At 37.2% G+C, this 22,681-nt stretch overlaps 1 protein-coding gene across 1 annotated transcript in view; it reads left to right on the forward strand.

Moving 5' to 3' along the window:
- The window catches only part of si:dkey-238f9.1 (chemokine-like protein TAFA-2), a 142,987-nt gene that overhangs the window by 83,077 nt on the left and 37,229 nt on the right, over nt 1-22,681 (forward strand). Inside the window, exon 2 of the mRNA XM_024270474.2 lies at nt 6,063-6,175. Coding sequence (XP_024126242.1) covers nt 6,064-6,175 — 112 coding nt within the window. The 5' untranslated portion in view covers nt 6,063. The remainder of the gene's footprint in view (nt 1-6,062; nt 6,176-22,681) is intronic.

Below are 22,681 nucleotides of genomic sequence, written 5' to 3' on the forward strand. Positions count from 1 at the left end.
GATTTGAGTTTGAGACCCCTGATCTAAATGATGACAACCTTCGTTGTACGAATAAAGGTAAAAGTTTCAACATAACTAAGCCTTTATTATGACAGTTGTACATTTTAACACAAGGACAATCCTACGGATGGATCATATAGAGAAATAAGAGATGTAGACGGTTTTCCACACCTTCATTTAGACTGCAAAAATCCCATTGCATCAGTTTATGTGCACAACAAATGTCCTATCATTAATCAATGAAGGGTATTTTTAGGCCATAATGTACACATGATAATCTGATCTCCTCTTTGTGATTTAAACACTTGGAGAGGCTGATGTATGCCTGCATGTTTATTTATTTAATTCATTTAGTCATTTTACATCTGTAAATGTGTCAACAACATCTACCAAGGACAGACGGCATAGGTATTGACATTTTCCATCTATGTTCTCTGAAATATGTTTGACAATAGACTCAATAGCCTAGGGTTTTCTGATGGGCTTATTCCCAAAGTCCTAGCAAATTCAAAATATAAGATTAGTGCAAACATGTAATTTCTCCAAGTAATCCAATTTATATGAGTATATAAACATGGTCTTTGTCACAACAGCTGCTTTCTTGGCAGAAGCAAACTAGCTTGGACCAGAAAAAAGTCTATTAGGACAACCAGCTGCTCCTGTTTGCATCAGGTTATCTCCTTAAACTTCTCTAAATTGGCACCTGGGGACAAAATGCATGTCACTTGTGTCCCCTTATAAGGTCTTGTCTTTGGTGTGCTGAATGTACGGTTGATGGACTGAGCTCATGTTTCACTTGTTACTGCATTTATTTCAGAAGAACCGAAATGTACTTGTTTGTGCCAAACCAGAATTCTGGGAAGCCTTTACAGTTTTAGGTGTGCCAAATAAACCAGTACATTTTGTTTTACTTCTGTGTCCCTTATTGAAAACAAACTCTTCTACAGACCCAACCCCAAGTGTGAAAATACCATCAATTAGTAAATATCTTCAAATACTATTTTACTGTATTCTGTCATGTAATCTGGGACATGAAGTCAGTTTTATTAAGGCTTTAAATACTTATGCCTCATCAGTACTCTAACATTAAAGGCACTAAAGGGGAAACGTTCCTTATCTTAAAAGGTTCTTATTTGGTTGTTTCTCTGTAACTTTCTCCATCTTGGGCTTCTTCATATGTTCACTCCTCACTTCTTTGTAGTACAAGTGCAGTTTGAACAGACGAGCCTCGGCTTCTGCGACTGCCTGAAGCACAAGACTTTAATGAAAGTCTGCAGTGGAGATGAGAGACTAGTAGAAGAAGAAGAAACAGTGTTTGGTGTAATGAGTCAGGCCAAAATACTGTGAATTTGTAACACTAAAGCATCACATTATACATTTTACAATGACTAATAATTACAGGCAAATATGAGCTGTAAATGTTATCAGGTGCACAGCAGTTATCAGTGACGAGTCTATATACAAAATGAAGGATTCTTATACCGTATTTTTAGATTAGGTTACATTACATTTAAAAAAAAAAAAAAAACTTTTATAATACGATGCACTTTTATACTCTGTTATTAACACATGGAGGAATGAATTCTTACATCAATCCACATGGAGCTGAAGACCCGTTGAAACTGGTGCTTCAAGGGACATAATCAGTACTTTTCCACTGAAAAACAAGACCATAAATGACCTTGCTGGCAGGAACAGGACCTTGGACACTGATCACTCAAGATGGGGGGCTGGTGAAGATGACCATATAAGGTGTTAAGGTTTTTGGTGGTTCTTGACAAACACTGGCCTAGAGGTACATGAGGTCCGCCTTCAACATATATAACCTTACTTGCATGCACCAAACTACAAAGTGCAATACTCGAGAAAGACTCAGAGATAAATCTGTTAGTCGGTCGGACTTTATCCACTGCGTTCTCAGTAACTTGTTTGTAATGCTACTTGTTAGCCAAGTTAGCATTTGCAAATTCACACTTCAACTTCCAACCTTGTTCGGAACACATAAAAAAACAATTGGATACCGCTAAAATAAACGTTGCTGTGAATATTGTAACTTCAAACCTTGTTAGCAAAACATAAAAAAAAAAAAAAAACACATTCCAACACGTCTAGCCTAAATGTTAGCGACGTTAGCATGTTCACACTGTAACACTGTTTACAACACATAATAAAACAATTAGATACTGACAAAACAAACAATACAACTACTATAACTTCCCACCTTGTTTGCAACAAGTAAAAAAAAAAAAAAAAACACGGTCCAACACTGCTAGCCTACTTGTTAGTCGTGTTAGTGTATTCACAGTATCACTCAACCAAACACTTTGGCAGAGCACTACGTATCTCTTAAAATCGCAACATCAGTAACAGAACCAGAAAAAATCCATACAAAAGGTGCTCTGGATTATAAGGTGCACTGTAGTTAAAAAAAATGCTTTTAAATGTGTCTTATTGTGCTGAAAATATGTTAGCTGGTGCGTTTTTAGAAGTTACAAGACAAATGGGAGCAGCTATATGTAATAATTACTGTACCAGTACATATGGATACATTTAGATAAGATTTGGATTAGATCTAGTTATTTTCATTGAATTAAGTGAAAAAAATTTATATGAGGAAAGATTTCCTTATGAAAACATTAGGAATTGAAGCACAAAACAAGATTATTCTAAAAAAGAAAAAAGTCTTCTGTAGTTGCTTTACATTTTTAATTGAATGTTCCTGGTCAAACTGAAAGTATTTATTCTTTTACTTAATTAAAACAAGTGCAAATTTTTATGCAACACTAATTAAAAAAATGCTAGTTATGCATTTTTTCTTTTTACTTAAGGGGAATAAATAAAGGAATATAAAAGTCTCTGCACTCAAGTATCACACTTTAAATATTTCGTAAGATGATGTTTAAATAAATCATATACAATTGTAAGATAACAATATTTCTCTGAGTACAACATACAAAAAAAAAATAAAACACAAAGTCTATACCTGGTCTGTTTTACACCAAATGTATAAACTGACTTCATTATGTTAAATGTCATTATTAAGAAGAAACATCAAGTACTGGAATTTAATAATAGAAATGGACAAAAGTGGGAAAACATCTTAAATGGATATGCATTGACTGCAAGGCTCTTCAGGTCAAACCAGAACTTTTTTGAGTCCAATTCTGGATTATTAGGTTTCAGAATCTAACCAGAAGCAGTTTACCCAAAGCCGAACCTTCAAACAGCACTTTGAGGATTCTGCCGAGATGTTCCAGTCGCTGTGATTCTTGTGATTTCTGTTTTCTTTCAAGGGTACGCTCCCCAACAGTGTGATAGCATCAGCTGTCTGCGCTTTAAGATCTCCTCATCTCTGTGTGTCGGTGCAAAATCATTCACTGAGAGCTGTCTCGTGCGTGTGAGCCTCTGCCAGATAAGCAAGAGTTGATCTCTTTGCATGAAACCAAACATTTGGCTAATTTCAGCTTCTGCACTGGAACTGAGTTCAAAGCAAAGCTGTGATTTGCAGCTTTTTCCTCAGGAGAGAGGATGCGAGCTCTGTAGGCATTAAGATGAGCTGCTGATTGTTTGTTCCGCTCTCACGGGACCCTTTAGATTGAGATGGAGAGTATGACTGGACAACAGGCGTCTGAAAATACATGAAGATTTCTGAGCACAGTAAACATTCTCCTCTTTATAAAAGCCAACGGAAGGAAATAGAAAAAACAAACAAAAAAGGAAACTGCTTTCTGTCTGTTCCTTCATCTAAATTGATGTTGTGAATCAAAGCTTGTGTTTGTGGTTTTTAATGTGATCACTGAGTGTGTCAGCAGAAATAGAGCCAGGTATCTGCACGTCGTGTCATCCTATTTTATACTCGTTACAGGCAATATGAGGAGCCAAAGACAGGCAAGAGCAGGCAGGCAGGTGCAGAACAAAGAGTTTTTAATCACACTTACTGAGGTAAACAGAAGACGCCGCTCAAGCTGCATAACCCAAATACCAATCAAACACAATCCAAAAAGGAATCCAAGGGATTTAGAGTGTTGGAGATGAGAATCGGAGACAGGTGGAAGAAACTGAGTCACAAAGGAAGATGGAAAGAGTATACATTATGCACACTGAGAATCTGGCAGTCAAGGACTGTGAATTAGGTTCAACTATTTTCCCCTATTTCCATTTAAGACATTTATTTATTTATTTATATGCTTATATCTTTGCAAGGATGACTATATTAGTTGGAACGATTCACACAAATGCATTCAGTTTGAGATTTTTGGACCAGAATTTCAACAAAGATCCTTTATTTCCTATTTTTTAGTGTGTTTTAAAACTGCACCAAATGTATACTTACACTTTGATAAGCTGCACGACGCTATTGCTGAGCAAACCTAAATTTTGCTTGAAATACAGACCTACTTTGTCCTTGCACAAATTAGGCTTCTCTCCTCAAAGTCACTGTTCACAGCCACTTTCATCTAGATCAGGGGAAGAAAACTTTTTGACTCGTGAGCCACTAAGAGTTCTAAAATTTAACAGAAGAACTGGACCAGATCTGTGGAGTGTTTTTGGTAATCCACCTTACAGGAGAAAAAAATAACAAGGAATCTGGAGGAAAACATGAGAAATTTTGAGTTTGAGTTTTTTATCTAAATTTGTGACTTTTGCTTTCATTTTAGTGCTAATTGGACCAATGGGTTAATGTCCCTCATGGAGAAATGCCAACTTAGAGAAAAGCTGTTTATTTGGTGTTGAAATGATCAGAGAAATGACTGTTCGCTGGGCGATACTGAGCATTTGGGTATTGATCCGATACCGATCCAATACCTGTCAATATCAGCTATATCAATACCAATATTGATATTTTTTGGTAAATGTGGTGGATGTGAGGTGAACCTTAAAATCTCAATTGTTTTTAATCGGAGTGAATAGATTTTTTTTCTGTTTTTTTTTTTTAATTATTTGATAAACATAAAAACAGAATTAGGACAATATTTTCAGTTATATGGAAAATAGTTTAATAAAATAGAAACAAAAGGAACTATGATGTAAAAAAAAATCAAAGATAAATAAAATAAGTTAAATATAAATATTTTGTAGCTTCTTAGCCTTTTAATAGAACAATAAAGACAGGTGAAAAGTAAGTCAAAGTAACAACAGAGTATTTAAATTGAGTGGAAATAGGGTGAAGAGTGCATGTTTGTGCATGTCTGTGTTCTCTTTCTCTGCTGAGATTTCACAAGACTGGCGATAGAGGTGGGGCAGCGACTCAACTGGGTTCTGTTTGCAGATACAGAAAAGAGTTGAAATATTGATATCTGCCACCCAGTATCGATCTGATACCAACTTGAGATCGATATTATTATCTTGGATTGATTCCACCCAGCACTACTGTCCGACTCAAATGTCCCAAAAAAATCTTCCTGAGTGCACCTACACAGACGTCAACATTTTTTGTTGTGCGCCATCTATAAGGAGACACCAGAATTACAGGGAAAATAAAACATTAATAAGGATTTGGCGGGCCGGATTAAATAGCCTAACGATCCGTGTATGTCCACCCCTGATTTAGATGCATCTTCTCCAGACTCAAACTTTTGCATTTGAAAGGCTGTATTTTGGTGATACTGCTCATCTGCAGTCAAGAAGGAAAAGCATTTGCAGCTAATCTGGGGTTGATGGGTTTGATCCCGGTCCCTGCATCGCCTCTGATGCATTTATCAGCTTGACTAAGAGAGAGAAAAAGACAAGGATAAACAAAGTGCTCCTGTGTGGTCAACAGGGGCAGAAAAGCACCACATGAATGCAGTCGAGCCATTTAAATCCTCTGCAGTCAGTAACTACAGTCACATTCTGGTCACCTGTTGTGTCTCAGCTTGTTAATCCTTCACACCACGAAGATTCCACTTTAAAACCCTGCAGATCCACACTTGTGGCTTTTAAAAGTTACGTTAATTGACCACATGTGCCAAGATAAAAGTAAGAGACCTGTTTGGATTGAGCCCAAGTGATCTGTTTGTGGCTGCTTATTTGGCTTTTTGTTAATTTTTCTGATATATTTTGTCTACTTTTTTTTTTCCCAGGATGCGGGAACGAGACCTCCAGAGCGTGTGCAGAAGGGTGCTTCTGCTGACCGCCTGTATACTGTCTCTCTGGGGACAACTGGCCAGTGCATCATCACACCGAAGCCACATAGGTACTCTGACGAGATCCTTTTCCTTCCAGGAAATATTGCTAAAATATCACTTTCATGAAACATGCAACACATACGGTACATCATTTATTCATGTGCATTCAATGACAATGCTCGAAAAGAAAAAAACCTGTGCCGTTTGGAAGAATCATTAAAGAGTCATGAAAAAAGTTTATATTTAAGTTTTTCTGAACTGTAACTCACCACAACAATATGTTAAATGCTTCATTAATTGAATGATAATAGATTACAGGTGCAGCAGTCAGACGGCAGAAACTTTTTATTTTTTACTGATCTGATGTACCTTTTTGTTTATTATCAGACTATAGGTTTATCAAAGTAAAGCGTTGTATGGTTCACCCCGTCACTTGCCGCCCCCCCATCATCCCCTTTTTACTCGTCCTCACTGGCTGTGTGGCTACTTTAGGCCCTTCACTCTCCCCCATCTGCCTTTGACAGCTAGATCAGAGCTGCACATGACAAACTTGTGAAAATAATACTTTTTCGAAATGTCATCTTTTGTGTTGGTTTTATCTCCATAGCAACCATTTTATTATTTGGTTGCCTGGGGATAATGGAAAGGTTCATATAATTTTTAGAAGAACTACCAAAAGTATAACAGAGTTCTTTTGTTAACCACACCCACATTCAGAATATAGTCATATGCATGTTAAATTGTTTCAGTTCATGTATTAAATTTTCACAACATTCCGGTAAAGATTGCAGGAACAACAAGGCGAACTCCACCTTTGCAACACCATTTAAAATTTACAACTTCAAATTCCAACATGTCCCCTTAAGGAGCTTTCCCATGATGCTCGAGGAGTTAGCAGAAGATAGATCAAAATCCTTAGGAGTATACATTTGTAGGTGGGGCTAAAGGTCATTTTTTTGTGGGAAAATTCAAGGTGGTTGTGCCTTTGGAGCCAGACCTTTTTTGCTCTGCCATAGACTGGGCGGCGGCACTCACTAGCTGTGCCCGAGCAAGGGGAAGCAATGATTGCTAGCTTGCTTCACTGGCCACTGGGTGGTTGGCTAGCATAGCAGGTGCGATCGCTCCAGCTACATGGGGTCTGTGACAGTCTTGTGACCTGAGTTGGGACACCACCTGATGCCCAGATTGTGGCGCAAGACCTCAGATGGCATCTGTACATTGACTTAACATTAAAATGAAGCCACGCAAACCGTTTAATGTATAAGAATGTGAAAATTGCCAATTTCTCACTTTACCAAAACATGACCATCAAGCCATAGGTCCTGTGGCCATCCCATAATCCATCCATCCATTTTCTTGACCGCTTCTTCCCTTTCGGGGTCGCGGGGGTGCCGGAGCCTAACCCGGCTACTGAAGGGCGAAGGCGGGGTACACCCTGGACAGGTCGCCAGTCTGTCGCAGGGCTCCATCCCATAATAATTTTAGAATTTCCCTTGGATATCCCTGACACGTTAGTTGATCTTGATTTTTTTATTTTTTTTATTTAACCCCATAAGAGATGTGATTCCTTTTTCTGATGGTTCACTCCTGCTGTGATGTAATCAGTTTTTAGAGGTGAGGGGTCATTCACTGTGTAAAAAAAATCATTTTCACTCGGTGTGTACACATTTTATTGAGTTTTTTGGTGTCGGGAACCAATTTTCAACCAAATACACAGAATGACAGAAGAATTGCAAAAACAATTCAGTTCTTGCAGTCAGTGACTGCTGCAGGCCATAGTTTACTTATGCGTATTTTAAAAAGTTTAAACGTAAGCAGCCAGGCACCAAATTAAAAAAACACAACTCCAAAAATCAGGTGTAGAGGTATTTTTAAATACATGTGTGTGTTTTCGACCAAATCCCCAAATCATTCAAAGTGAGTCTCCATGATGGCTCGATCCCTGGGAGTGATGGTAGAAACTTTGACTGCACATTGATATAATGAGCCTGGTTCTAACTGTGGGACCAATGGCACACAGAGGCAAGAGGGAGACGGCTCCAGGGGTCAACCTGAGACACAAATATGACAAATAAAAGACCTTGATTGGATGATGACAGAAGGGAAATAGAGAGAAGGCCCACTTTCCTGAATACGAAGAAAACGAAAGTGCCTCTCAAGGTGTTCTTTTGACCCAAATCCCTAAAAAGTGGATGAAAAGTTGCAGCATAAGAAGTAGAACTGTGTTAGGTAAAACTTTAGCTTTACCTATCACAAGGTGGTTTATAAAATTGGTTTCTAGTAATGAGTTGTTTTATTGCATAATTATTAAAAAGTCTAATCCAGAACAGTGATTATTTTATGTTGGTTATGGTTGGTTTTATGTTAGTCTGGATGTTCCAGAAATCCCCAAATGTCTGCACACTACTGTACCATGTTCAAATAAAGGCACTCTCTAACCATCTTTTGATCTATTTTTTAAGTGTTCCCATTTTTATTTTTTTTATTTTGATTATGCCGTTTTTAGCCAAAATCCAAAAACTTGTTGTTTTCAGGACAAAGTTTCTGGATGAGTTCATTTGAAATTTATCCCTGAATTATGGGCAGGATTATTTTTGCAGTTTAAACCTGCCCTCATTTCCCATCATCCTCTTATTTACACTCTCACACTAGCTTATAGCCCCCTCACAGCCCTAATCTATCATCACCGGGGGAACAAAAATGGCGAGGAATATCAGAGCTATCCAGCCACACAGTTTTGAGCCAGATGGGAGCTTTGACGAGGAAAATGAAGACGTTCATGAATCTAGTCGTCCACAAGTCAATGCATCAGAACAGAGTGTGTCAGAGAGCTTGAGGCCCACCGATTGTAGCTTCTACCTCACAGCCACAAGCTTTTTCATTTGCTCCTGATTCACCACAATATGAGTAAAAAAAATTCAGAAATGCTGTTTTATGCTAATTTTTTTGTCCTCCACCATGAGAAAAATGCTACACAAACATGTTAAAAACATGACGTCCTTTATCAAACTTTGATAAGCAGCACTTGCTTCATATTTACTTGTTTAAACACATTTTTGCTAACAGAGACTACTAATTATCCAGTGTCTTTGTACCCCTGTCACAATAATAACCTGGACTTGAACAAGGTTTCAGACAGTCCTGCATTTTGATCTTTGAAGTTACATCCAGTGGTCAACCAGTTACTGCCTACAGACATTGAGGACAAATCCTCCAATTTTTAGTCAAGCTTAGCACACTTTGCTTTGTTTTGCTTAAGCTTCACACCTGTGGAGTGTGCACTTCTTCATGTGATTTATTATGGGTTTGGGAGGCAGCCAGCAGAGGTAGAGTGGCCTTGTTCTCCCTGGGCTGCACTGACACTTCTGTAATCATGCTGCCTCTCCCTGAGCTACAGAGGTCAGACCAAGGTGGACCCAATAAACAAACCTCTTTAGCCCTTCTGTTTATTGAGGTGGGGCTTTACCACAGCAATTGAACTGCTTACCACTGCCTGACTGGAGACGGATAAGCTAAATGTGAGCACACACACATCTATATATAAATATAACTGAGGTAAAAAGACCGATCCGTCCTCCAGAGCATCATCTACATGCTTTAGATAGTCATGAAAAGGTGGAAACAAAGAGGAATGTGGAGAGTGTTTTGGAGAAAGAGCTTTTTCAATAATGTGCTTTTTGGCCGTACAATTTGTTGTAGTCCCATCAATAGTGACAATGTGGCCACCTCAATATTTAAACGTTTTGCTGAGAAATTGTTTTATTTTCACTCAAGTTGAAAATTTGAATTGTTGCAAATGTAATTGCAATGTTGGCTTTTCACCACTATTAGGTTCAGGTACAGTATTTCAGGTTGGAGTTTTTGGAAAGCTGTTTGTTGAGAAAGCTGATGACTTTTTTTGTTGCTGGAAAACGGACCATGGGCTTGTGATGATTATTACTGCTGCCAATTATTTCCTTTGAGTTGAACGATTTGTGGATCCAAGAGCTACTCAAAAATGAGTTATTTTTTAAGAGTTTCATTTTTGATTATTTAATTACCAATAGAAAATCGTGATGGATCCTGGGCAGAGAACATCATCAACCAGATGGAGACATTAACCTTTGTCCTGCCATTGTTTTAAAAGAATAGTTTGAAAGTTTTTGGCCATTTGTTAAATACACAAAACATACAACAAGGACAATATAATGTTTAGTTTTGCATTTTTAAACTTAATTGTGACTTAATCCGAGGCAAGTTGTTGGTCGAATCCATCTATATTTTCAAAAAAGATCCCTTCAAAATGAGAAAAATCTATAATCAAAATTGGATAATACCATTTTGGATTCAGACATGGTTTATTTTACCCTAATGTAAAAAGGACCAAGTTTCATCACTTGGACAACACTAATGGAATGACAACAAAAAATGACCAATCCACATTACAGTTTAAAACAGTGGGCTAAACTTTATGAAACTAAAATTTGATTTACCAATAATTGTTGTTTACTTATTTTTTTGTACACATGTTTAATTTACATTTGATTATCTTGAAACTAAAACAAAAAATCTGGAAAACTTAACCTGTACTGTTCAGTACCAGGTATTTATCTCTGAGTCACACTGATTGAAGTTTTGGCTAAAGATGTCTTGGATCAATTTTAGGTCATTGAATTTGATTGTTTAAAATGAACCAATATAGACTATGAATCATATCGGCAACCATAAACTATGGTATGAATGGAATGGTTGTTAAAATGAATTGTTACAACCCTCGTGGCCAGAGCCGTGGAATGACACATTTAGTCAAATATACAAAGTAGAGACAAAAGTGTTGGCAAGATAATATGTTAAAGTCTGGAATGAGGGGTCATCAGGCAAAAGTGTGCAGAAAGTAGATGTGGTGCAATTACTGCAAGAGTAACAGGGATAATGACACCACTTGTAGACACAAAGACAAAATGGATGGAGCAAGGAAAATTGGAATGAAAGTGGAAACGTGTGCAAGCGGACTACACCTTCAGGGTCAGAGACATTGAAATCCACCAGGAGAACATTTAGAAGAGAAGCCTGATGGAGCTACTTCACACATTATTACCAATGTCCTAAAATGTACGTTAGCTGGAGACGTACAGCTTGGAAATAAAAAATGTTGAAAAGTGAAAGGAGAGGGCTCAAGTATTTCTGATCGACCGCGTAGGACAGTGGCAGGAAGTAACGTTAAGGGGTGTGTTGTTTGTTCCAACACCCACAACACAGTGGAGCAACAGCTGTAGGGGTATTTGGAGGGGTACGGGGGTCCAAAATAGTTTTTTAAGGGGTAACCCTTGTGGTGGAGGAATACAGAGCCCTACACCATGAGGGTGTGCTGCATCACGCTAAGTCACGGAGGAGAAACACATTTCTTCAAGTGGGTGTGCCCTGCAGCACAGAAGTTTACATGTAATAAAAAGTAGTGACTTTTTGTTTAAGCGGGACTTTTTAAAGCTCTTAAACTGATGTTGGAATGTATTTTCCAAGTGCTGGAAGCTGCGCGCTAACGTAGCTTACAGGCGATTATTGATGACGTCATCAAGTGGGACTTTCGTCAGAATTTGAAGACTTTAAGGCGATATCTGAATTCCTCCCCTAATCCATAACTACTAAAAAAACTATATAGTGCGGCACTATCTAGTGCCCTGGATTTTAAAAGCAATTCAGACACCATGCTCACTACTTTTTTTTCGTTTTTCAAAATGCCGGAAATGACATCACTGATTTCACGAAGTGAAAATTGAATCAATACTAACATTTCACGAAGTCTATTTATTATTCCAATGTGTTCTGATGATGAAAAAGTGGATGGTTTATTAAAAATGACATCTAAACACACTTTTTTGGCTAAAATTGTTTGACCTCAATGCATTGTCTATTCACTTATGTAGTGAGCATCGATGCACGCTAGTTTTTCGCAAAGATTTCTGGTAAAATTTCTAGTGCACTCAATTTTGGAATTAAAGATTTGGATAGAATTATAAAATGACGAACGCACTATATAGTGCACTATATAGTGAGTAGGGAAGGAATTTGGACATGGCCGCTAATTTTCCATAACTCTCAGTTTGAAGGACTTAATGTAGGGGTAGGCAGAAGCCATAGGGCTTTCATATTATTTATATTTTACCTAAATATATAGCCTCAAGGGGAGCTATAGTCTGGGTCTGCCTGTGCTGGTCCCCATCCCGGATAACATACAGGGTTGTGTCTGGAAGGAAATCTCTGTCAATCTGACTCAGTGAAAGCCAATTCACTGTTGACCTCTGAAGGGATACGGTGATCCAACCACTGAAAGATAATATTTATAGTGAGAAAAAAGTGTGAGGAAAGGGGTTTATTCAAAAATTCACTTTTTTTTTCTTTGGAATTTTCTCAATATCAGTGCAACTGCGGGTCGGGAGAAATTTTGCTTTGTTCACTCAAGCTGATAATGGGATTTGTCTGTCACTGTCAACTGTGATGCTATGAGAAGCAGGTTTGGAGGTCAGGAACATTACAGTGTACTATGCAATCACATAACATTGAGTAAGCATAATTGTTTAAAGCTGTAGTGAGCTGTAAAAATGTTTTTGAGTTCATAAGAAATATGCCAAAAAGGCAGAAGAAGATGATAGCTATAGTCACTTCATATCTGGTTTCAACACATTTGATAATATCATAATATTTTTAAGTCTTCTCACAAGTCAACTCACTATGGTGCAAAAGTAAAAACTTGACTTTCAGTTTCACAAACATTTTATGAAAATGCACTTTTTAATTTTATGTACAGTATCTCCTAGCCCAAATGCACATTGCAAAATGACTGATCAGGATCAGATTTGATCTGTTTCTGTTTTATCTTAATATACACACACAGGAGGCCACACTGTTTTCTAATTAGATGAAACCATGCACCGGTTCTCATTTGAATTTCTAAGGAAATTTCCATATCTGCTTATGGTGGGACTTTTAAAAAACTGTGTGATGTCCCTTCTGGATGCGTTCTCAAGCTGATTTTCTAGCTCAGGGGATGGAATACGAATTATTTAAAGTCAAGCAGACACAACGTTTGATTTTTTTTCTTTTTTTTAGTGTTTGTAGCCACAGAGGTTGATTCTTTCAGGCCCTGATTGTCAAGTGCGAGTGAAGGGATTTGGATTGTAATTATTTTCCAGGTGAATAAATGTTTAATAGAAGTCATTAAAAGACGACAACATTTTTTTTGAAAGTTTTAAATAAAGAAAATATTTACTGATTAAAGTAGATTTGATAGCAGGAGATCACTTAAAGGAAAGAAGAAATGTGGGGAAAAAACTTGGCATGCTTGATGAGTCAGGCTGCAAAACCGATTTGTTTCTCTGCCCTTTATGCTTTTTTTTACCTTGTCATTTCTTCTCAGGCACTCCCCTGCATGTGGGTTCTGTCAGCTTCATATCTTAGAAGGCCCTAAAATGCTGTGGATGTCGTGAATCTTTGCAGTTGCATGTTAGCATGAATAAGCCTGTTGCACGCTCTTCATCTCAGGTCAGTGTGAAACCCTTGCCCAGAGATAGCATGACATTATACCGAATGGTTGCGAGTAGGTCATCCTCACCCTGGGGATGTGCCAGAGTGCGACTGTGGAGCATTCGTGCTGACATTTGGAGAGCCGGTGAACGATGCAATGGAGGCGAGTTAGCAAGCAGAGAAAGATTGAGATGGAGATGTGGGCCTGCTTGAGATGCACTGTGGGGATGACAGGGGTCAGCTCGCCCCATCTCCCAGTGGCAGTTCGTGAGATTAGAAAACTCTCAAACGTCCTTTGCTATATGCATCTGAATGGCAGCTGTATAGATGAGCCACGAGTGGCTGCGTGTGGCCTTGGTTGTATCCTCTGTCTGCTGCTCGGAGGAGCCATCTGAGGAGAGCAGGAGACCAACTCGTGTGCAGACAGAATATCAATAGTTCTGCGCATGTAAAGGAAATGATGGTTCAGCCAAGAGTTTGTGAGAGATACTGAAACATACTGAGTCATAAAAGGATACATAGAAACCAATCTGTTATATCTAGTTAACAAATCATTAATAAACTTTTAGCTATAGAATTATATTGACTTTTTTTATTAGCAATTGATTTATAAATGTGCTTTGTTAAGAAATAATAGTTGTTAGTAAATTAGTTACTAATGACGTATTAAGTATGATACTTTAGATATGTTACTGGGACGTCATTTTAAAGTTGTAACAGCCTTATTAACTTTTGATAAATTAGGAACATTTCCTATTTTAAAATAACATTCAAGTCTGGTTCTCCCTGTGCCGGTCCCCAGTCCGGATAAAATACAGGGCTGTGTCAGTGTCAGTGTCAGGAAGGGCGTCCGGCATTAAAAATCTCTGCCAGTGAAAGGTGATTTGCTGTGGCGACCCCTGAAAGGATGTGTCGAAAGGTGAACAGAACTGTAATATACACAATGTTCCCGCGCGTTTTCGTGTTTCTTGTATTCGTGTATGAAGAACTCGCCGTCCCCTTCATGGAGAAATGGCATCAGCTGACTCAAAGGCGGGCGAAATAAAAAAACTGATATGGTGAAGCAGATTATCGCGGAGATAATTATTAACCAGAACAGATGTTTGTTATATATAATAGATGAAATTGACCTCTTCTGGAAGAAGATGCAAGACAGAGTTAACACTCCTCATCTGAGGTACAGTCTTTTATTTTGAAAAAATAAAAAGAGAACTCTTTATGTTGAGCAATACTCTAATGTTCTTTAATAAAGGTTTTACGAAGCATGAACAGAACTGTTTTTGATGAGTATTGATTGATAACGGACATTCCTCAGTCATGGGGGGGACAGGGGGGTACTCCGTAATCGCGATTCAGCATGTTTGCAGATAACCCCCGTGAATGAGGGGGTAACTACGGTATAAGCTATTAACTGATACTTAACAAGTCCTCAGTAAGTAATTTACTTACAGCTTATTCATGCAAAAGCTCAAATTAATAATGTTCAGTAATAAATAGTTGACATATGGTTATTAAGATTAAGTATAATTTGCTAATTAACATAATCTAGTGGCCATCCATAAGGTATGCATATAAATAAACTATTAAATAAATCTTATTAATTAAATCAAATTAAATAACTTAACTGTTAATTAACAAGTCACTAATAAGCCACTAACTAACAGTTTATTAATGAGTCTTTAATTGGCAATAGCTGTTATTTTAAAAGTGTTAAGAATTATTTTTTACATTAGCATGATTTTGTGAGGTTATAACGCACTTTTATCCATGTATCACTTGTTTATCGTAGATGTATATAGAATGGTTCAAGGGAGCAAATTCAATATGAGTAAAATAGCTCGATCATAACATTTAACCCTCTCAGAACTCATTTGTGATATTTTTTATTAAACATAAAAACTTAGAAATATCTTACATTTTGTAGTTTTTGTAGTAAAAATGACAATTTACAAACGGGAATTGAGTCTCCTTGGACAGTTTTAGGTTAATTGTGGAGCTGTTGTGTTAGATGATCAAAAACATGTCTGTAAAAAAGGTGCTGAAAATACAGATATCAAGCAGTGCCAGTTTCAACAGGAAATTAATAGAGCAAATTGTAAAGAATAAATAAAGCTCAAAAATGCCCCGGACTGCTAAGGGTTAACCAGTACACACTGGATTCTGTTTTAGTACAGATGGAAGCATCAATAGGAGCACAAAAGCTAGCATGACTGTGACTAAACACTGGCATCTAAAAAAATCAAAGCCATAACGGGATCATGTGTGGGCTTGATATTTTCTTTTTAAAAATCTTGAAATGGTTACATTGAGGCTGTTTTTCAAAGTGTCATTTAACAGCCAAGTAGTTAACCTAAATAATTATTTTTGACACTAATTTGAGACTTAATTTATCTGTTTGTTGTCAGGCGAAACAAGCATATGTGCAACCACAATGAAAACTTCACCTCCACACTTCCTCCTACTGCATCGATCTCCAAACTCATGTAACCGATGGTACAAAGACACAGTGATTGACATCGTTGCACAAAACAAATTCTTTTGGTTTCATGGCAGCAGAAAAGCCCCCTCAGTGTTTTAGAAACACATGTGCCACAAGTATTCCATCTCCATTCCCTCTCTAATTACAGCTCAAATGTAAACCCATTATCCCTCGCCACATTATGAGCTACCTCTGGTGATTCTGAAACTCAAAGAAATGAGGATTTTTAGGTTTTGATAGGAATTGAAAGAAAGCCTGCTGATAATGATTTCAGCTGATGAATGCAATTAGTGAAGAGGTGCTAACAGCTCGCAGTAATTGGGTCTTGCAAACTAAAAGCCTGCCCTTACCCAGCAATTAAAGCAACCTCCTTTAAAGTTAGTCAATTGTATTGCTGTTAATGGTCCATGCTTGGCTGAAGCTTAGTGGTGGGAAGAGGTGAGTTCTCTTTCAATCTGGCCTCAGCTCTGCTTCTTATCACAGTTTCTCTGCTGTATTAAAATTTTTATGTGATGAAGACTTTTTTTTGTTGGAGGGATTAATTTGTTTGTGTGGTGAATAACGGCTCTACAGACTTTTATATGAGAGGCTGTCTGATGCATATTGTTACAAATCATTAACTTTGAGATCAGTTGCAGTTTCACTAAGAAGAATAGTAAACTTGCTTCATTGCTTTCAAACATTTGAAGGAGACAGCAGTGTGCCCATAACCTAATGAGACTTTAACTTCTTTATAATATATTGGACACAAATATGGGAGGACAGAGGAATTAGGCAAACCTTTTTAAACCTTTTTTTTTTAACCACAGTGTGCACCTTAAATCTGTAGTGCCTTTATATATGGATGAATTATGGTTGTGTTTCGGATAACAAAGTAATTTTGAGAGGTGCACAACGTTTTGTCAATATATATATATATGTTACGCATTGGAAACAAGGTTGGGTGTTTTCGTGAACACGCCAAAGTGGCTAACATGTAGCGGTGTAAACCTATGTTTTTTTTTCTTTTTTATCTGTTATTAATAAAGGTTGGGAGTTAGCGTATAGTTACAGTAATGTATGTTTTTAGCTGTATCTATTTTTTTACGCACTGGAAACAAGGTTAGGTGTTTTTATGAATATGCTAATGCGGCTAACATGTAGCAATGTAAGTCTATGTTTTTTTTTTTCTTTTTTATCGGAATTTATAAAGCTTGGGTGTTAGCGAATAGTCACAATAATTTTGTTTTAGCATTTCAGTCTTTTTTTTTATGAATTAGAAACGAGGTTGGGTTATCAATACAGGTTGGGAGTTGGTCTACAGTCATAGTAGCATTTTTTTAGTGCCATCCATCTGTTTTTTATGCATAGGAAACAAGGTTGGGAGTTACAGGTATTGTAAATATGCTAATGTGGCTAATGTGTAGCTTGTTACAAACAAACTAGGGGTGCTGTGAAAGCAGTTAATAAAGACTTACTTACAGACTGTCATAGATTTCTTGTCGGGCCCAAATGGCAATTATTAATTTCTCCTTTATGATCATCTTTACACTTCCGTTTTGAAAAAAGGACACTCATCCACATCTCACTACTAAATCCAAGTCCTTGATTGGTCAAAGTTGAGCTGTTTGAAATTCAAGTTGTCGAAAGTTCAGCTGGTGGAACTTTCAGGGTGTATTCAGTGAATGCCCGGTTTGTACGTAGAGCCTGAGAAGAGACCTCAAACCTTGCGTAAAAGTGAGAGTTTTGAACACGGAAGCCCTAATTGTGGGTTCAGGGGGATTTTCTAAGACTTTTCATTGAAAGCGATGGCTTGAATGCGAGTTGCTGTGGCTGGTGTACACGTAGCTTTGTCCTTTGGTGTGTCTTTATATATGACATACGTTCTAAAAATAGACCTTTCATTGATGGTGTGCTTTATAATCCATTGCACCCCATAGTGCAGAAAATACAATACTTAAATGTTACACAGTTGGTAATTTTGCACAGAAACGATACTTTTATTTCAAGTTAGATGTTTACCAAACTTCTTCTGAGGGAGAAAACATTAAATATAGATAGAATTGAAATCATAACATGCACACTAGGGATATACAACATGATACAGTTGGTGTTGTAGTGCAGCTTTGGATGCATTAGTAAATACAAAAGCAGATCGGTCAGATTTTAAAGCAACCTAAAACATGTTTTTTTGCACCTTTCTGCCTTTAGTTTTTTGTTATTGTCAACATTATATTTACATTTTAATTTTCATTAATTATGAAAAGTGTTTAAAAAAAAGAGGCAAAATAGCAGATGCCGTTTGAACCACTAACTTAGATTCTTTCGAGTAGAGGTCACCTGGAAGCCTCCGTGTCAATATTTTCCTGGTACCTTAACTTCAACCGAAGCATTTCTTTCTATTCTAAATTTTGGGCATGTTTACAATGACATTTAAAGCTGTAATTGTCAATTAATGTCACGGCCGCTTTATTGTTGTGCAATTCCAAGAAAACATTTTAAATTAGCTTCTTGAAATCAATCCTGTGTTTTCTTGGCAGTCTAAAGCAGAAGATAATGTAGCTAAAATGTAAAACATTGGTTGGAATTTTTTCCCCTTTGGAGGATTTAAATCAGGGGTGTCCAATGTCAGTCCTCGAGGGCCGGCCTCTTGCTGGTTTTCCAGAAACTTTGCCTTATCTGCTGTTTAGCCAATTAGGAGCTTCAATGAAAGGTTGGTTGGAAAAAATGTGGGACACCGGCCATCGAGGACTGACTTTGGACACCCCTGTATTTAATCATGTTGTCTTGCATTTTGGTGGATTGTCCTAGAAAACAAAAAAGCCACGTCGAGAACTGTTCTCAGATTTAGGTTCCCTCTAATGCTACGTTCAAGAACGCTCTTAAAACGTGTTTGTTATACATGCATTTTAATCTGCTACCTGATAATAGCGCACGTCTACCACCTACACATTATGTATGTTCTTATCTACATCACTGCGGAATTTAAAATTATTAGCCAATTGACCCTTTTCATGTGACATCACACATCGCCGGAAAGTGCAGAGTCGCTTCCGGCTCATATTGTTTAGAGAAGCTGATTGCTGAACGCTTTTAAAGCAATTTTTCATAAATAATAAAAGGTAACCTAACCAATTCTAACAAAAAACTGTACAATATTTATTTTATGTATCCGTTTCTTCCTCTCAGATTGTTCACAAATCAGAGTACAAATGTCCTGCTTGCAGGAGGCAGCTGCTGCAGCTGCTTCCCCAAATTCCCATGGATGATATTAAACAAGTCATGGATTATTCCTCTCTGACAACACGGTCATAGTTAGACAAAGGCTACAAGTACTTAAATGAATGCTGCTTGTTTGATTGAATTAAACAAAAAAATATATATTATTTCTTTTAATCTGTGCTAATGCTAACACTAGCATTAGCTTTGGGTTTGAGACCTGGAGCTGCAGATCTTTTCTCACTAGTTAAAAGTTGCCTAAATTTCCGTGCTCACAAAATCCTTGTAAATGGAGCAAAAGTCAGACAATTCCAGAATGTCTGACATTAAAGTAAAACTTATTACTGTTGCAATGTTTTCTACTGCAGTCAGTGAGCTGCTGTTCACTTAGCCGTGGTTCTAACGTTGCTCCCCTTCGCTTTTGTTCTAAATTGTGTCTGATCTTCTGGAAAATAAAGGTAAACAATGATCAAATTAATTAAAACTGTTGCCAAAAAATAGGAAAGGGACTATTTCCACATAATGTTATAAAATACGTTCACCCAGATATTTTTTTTTTCGTCTTTCTTTTAACTTGGCTGCTCTTATTTTGAAAGCTGAAAATATGTGGTTTGATACTTGCTCTTAACATTTTCTCTTCCTGTTTTTGCAATCATCCCGTAAAACAACAAGTAAATTTATCCTGGGAAGCAATTAAAATGCATACGGGTATTGCAGCGATGTGGGTCTTTGCTGAATGTATTAAATGTGGCCAACATGAATTTCTTTTTATCTTTTGCGCTCGATCGCACTAAAAAGACGTGCAAATAACATCAGCCAAAATAGAACCCGTTAGAATAATATCTGTTCCAATGAAAGGTTGATATTTTGAATAAAACATCAAATACTGAAAGATTATTCAAATTTGTATTATGATTTGTGAACAATCTAAGAGAGGAAATGAAAATAAAGTTTGGCAGAACATTCATAAAATAATTATTGTACATTTTTCTTTTGAAATTGGTAAGGTGATCTTTTATTTATTACGTAAAATTGAGTCAAACAGCGTTTACCTGTCAGAAGTAACGATTCACTTTGTCAGCCCTCTCGCCATTTTGTCTGACGTCACCGTGAAAAGGGTCTATAGCCCCAAAGGCAAAGAGTTGTGACATTGGTAAACTGTTTTGTATGAAGATGAACATTTGTGTAGTTTAAATCTGGCTTTACAGTATGTTGTTCTGCAGCTATACCTGCAGTTTTCTGTATCATAGCTTTGGTTCATTTACTCTATTTCCCGTGTGACTTTGACAGCTAGGAGGCCTCTATTCAAGTCCAACAAGTAAGACCCAATAAAGGCAAAGAGTCCATAGATAAATAAATGGAGAAAAAAAAACACGAAAAGAAAAAATAGATGTACAGTATCTTTCTGGTTCTGTTTTATTATGATAATTGTATTTCATCGTGTGGAAAAAGGAAGGTGAAAACACTGTAGGAACTATACAGGAACCTATATGAATTCCTCAAAAAACAGATCTGAAAACTCTCTTGCCACCACAATGACGAACTGACAGATGGAATGAATTGCCTCTAGCTTATCAAACATATCAGATATTTACAACCTGTCTGCACGGTCCCTGTGGTTCCAAGAGATTAAAGACATCAAAGCGCAGGACCAACTGCTGAGTATCTAGTGAGTTGAAGCCAAAGGATGAGTAGAAAAGTCAAAGACTGCCAGAAATAAGAGCATTTCTTGTATGATCCAAGCTATACATTAAGGAGAAAAATGTTGGCTTATCAATTATTAAATCAGCTTTGGGACTTGAAAAGAAAAACGTGAACTCTTAAATTCACATCAGTTTTAACTTTAATTGTTAGGGGTTAGTGAGCAAAAAAAGAGTTCTAGTAAAATATTCAGTCAAATCTGAGAACATTATAGTTATTTACAGTGTTGGGCATCTCACTTCAAAAAAGTAATTAGTTATAGTTACTAGTTACTTCTCCCAAAAAGTAATTGAGTTAGTAACTCAATTACTGCATCTTCAAAAGTAACTCGTTTTAAATTACTCTTTAAATATGGTAATATTTTGTATTTTTTCCTGCGTTACAAATAAAAAAAATAATTTACATTCAATAATAGATGATAACCGACAATAGTATACTGGTATAGTTTTCCAATGGAGTCATATTGTCTAAGTTTAGGATACACATGAGAGAGGGTTTAGGGAAAGAATTTTCAATATTTATTTGTCAGAATTATCACACAAAACACTGCAACAAGTGGTATATAAAAAATGTAACTTCACACAAAAAAGGTAAACGTTTCAACTATTAACATACTTCAAGTATCTTACCTACAACTATAATTAAACAAAATGGCTTAAAAAACTGAAAGTGCAAAACAATAATAAACTAATAAACTACAATTATTAACCCATATTTCTGCTAAGAGGAGCAGCTCTCTGCATCTCTTTTTTCTCTCCCAAAATCCCGCAGCCCCGCCCACTCGCTCCGGAGTCTGCTCACTGCGTTGATCTGTGTGCGCTCGTGTCTGTCTGTGTTGTGTGTTTTATAAATATTACCCCGTTTCTGCTAAGATGAGCTACTCTCTGCCTCTCTGTTGTCGTTTTATTAACTCCCGAAACTCCTCACTCCGCACCGGAGTCTATCCACGTTGATCTGCGTGTGTACGTGTCTGTGAAAAAAGAAAAAAAGTGTGCGTGCCTGTCTGTTTTGTGTGTCTCTGTGCTCGCGCGCGCACGTTTGTGTTGTGATTGTAATGTTTATATCCGTGTCTACCGCCTGTTTAGATACAAAAACATGATCACGTTTATCAATCGTGGCATTTTATTGTGAAAAACTGGTTATATTTTGAAAAGAAACCGGATTTTCTCATGTATCTTGATGCAACTTGGGGCGCGCAACACAAGCAACTTTCGGGTGCGAAGCGCCCAGCTCCAGCAAGATCATCAAACTTTGAAGTAACGCGCCGCGATTTACACGAAGTAACTATAACGGCGTTACAGCGAGGATGAAAGTAATTAGTTAGATTACTAAATTACTTGATTTATAACGCCGTTAGTAACGCCGTTATACTTAAACGGCGTTAGTCCCAACACTGGTTATTTACTGGTTGTTTGAGCCTGAATATTTACATGGAAAAGTTATTTGATTAAACAAATAACAGTGTTTATGTTTAGGTTCCCCACTTTTTTGTGATTTCCCATTTCTAATAATATGCTCAAACTTTATAAATTAGGAACATTTTGCAAGTTGTATTTTTATAGTAGCTGTGAGAGCATCATGTGAGAGTTTTTAAACTATTTTAACAGACAGATAACGTTGATAATTTGCTCTTAGAGCTTTTACCCAGCAGGTGCTGGTAAACGGTACTGGTTGACTCCAACATTTTAAAGGGGCC

The sequence above is a fragment of the Oryzias melastigma genome, linkage group LG5, assembly GCF_002922805.2.
Source record: "Oryzias melastigma strain HK-1 linkage group LG5, ASM292280v2, whole genome shotgun sequence".
Taxonomy (NCBI): domain Eukaryota; kingdom Metazoa; phylum Chordata; class Actinopteri; order Beloniformes; family Adrianichthyidae; genus Oryzias; species Oryzias melastigma.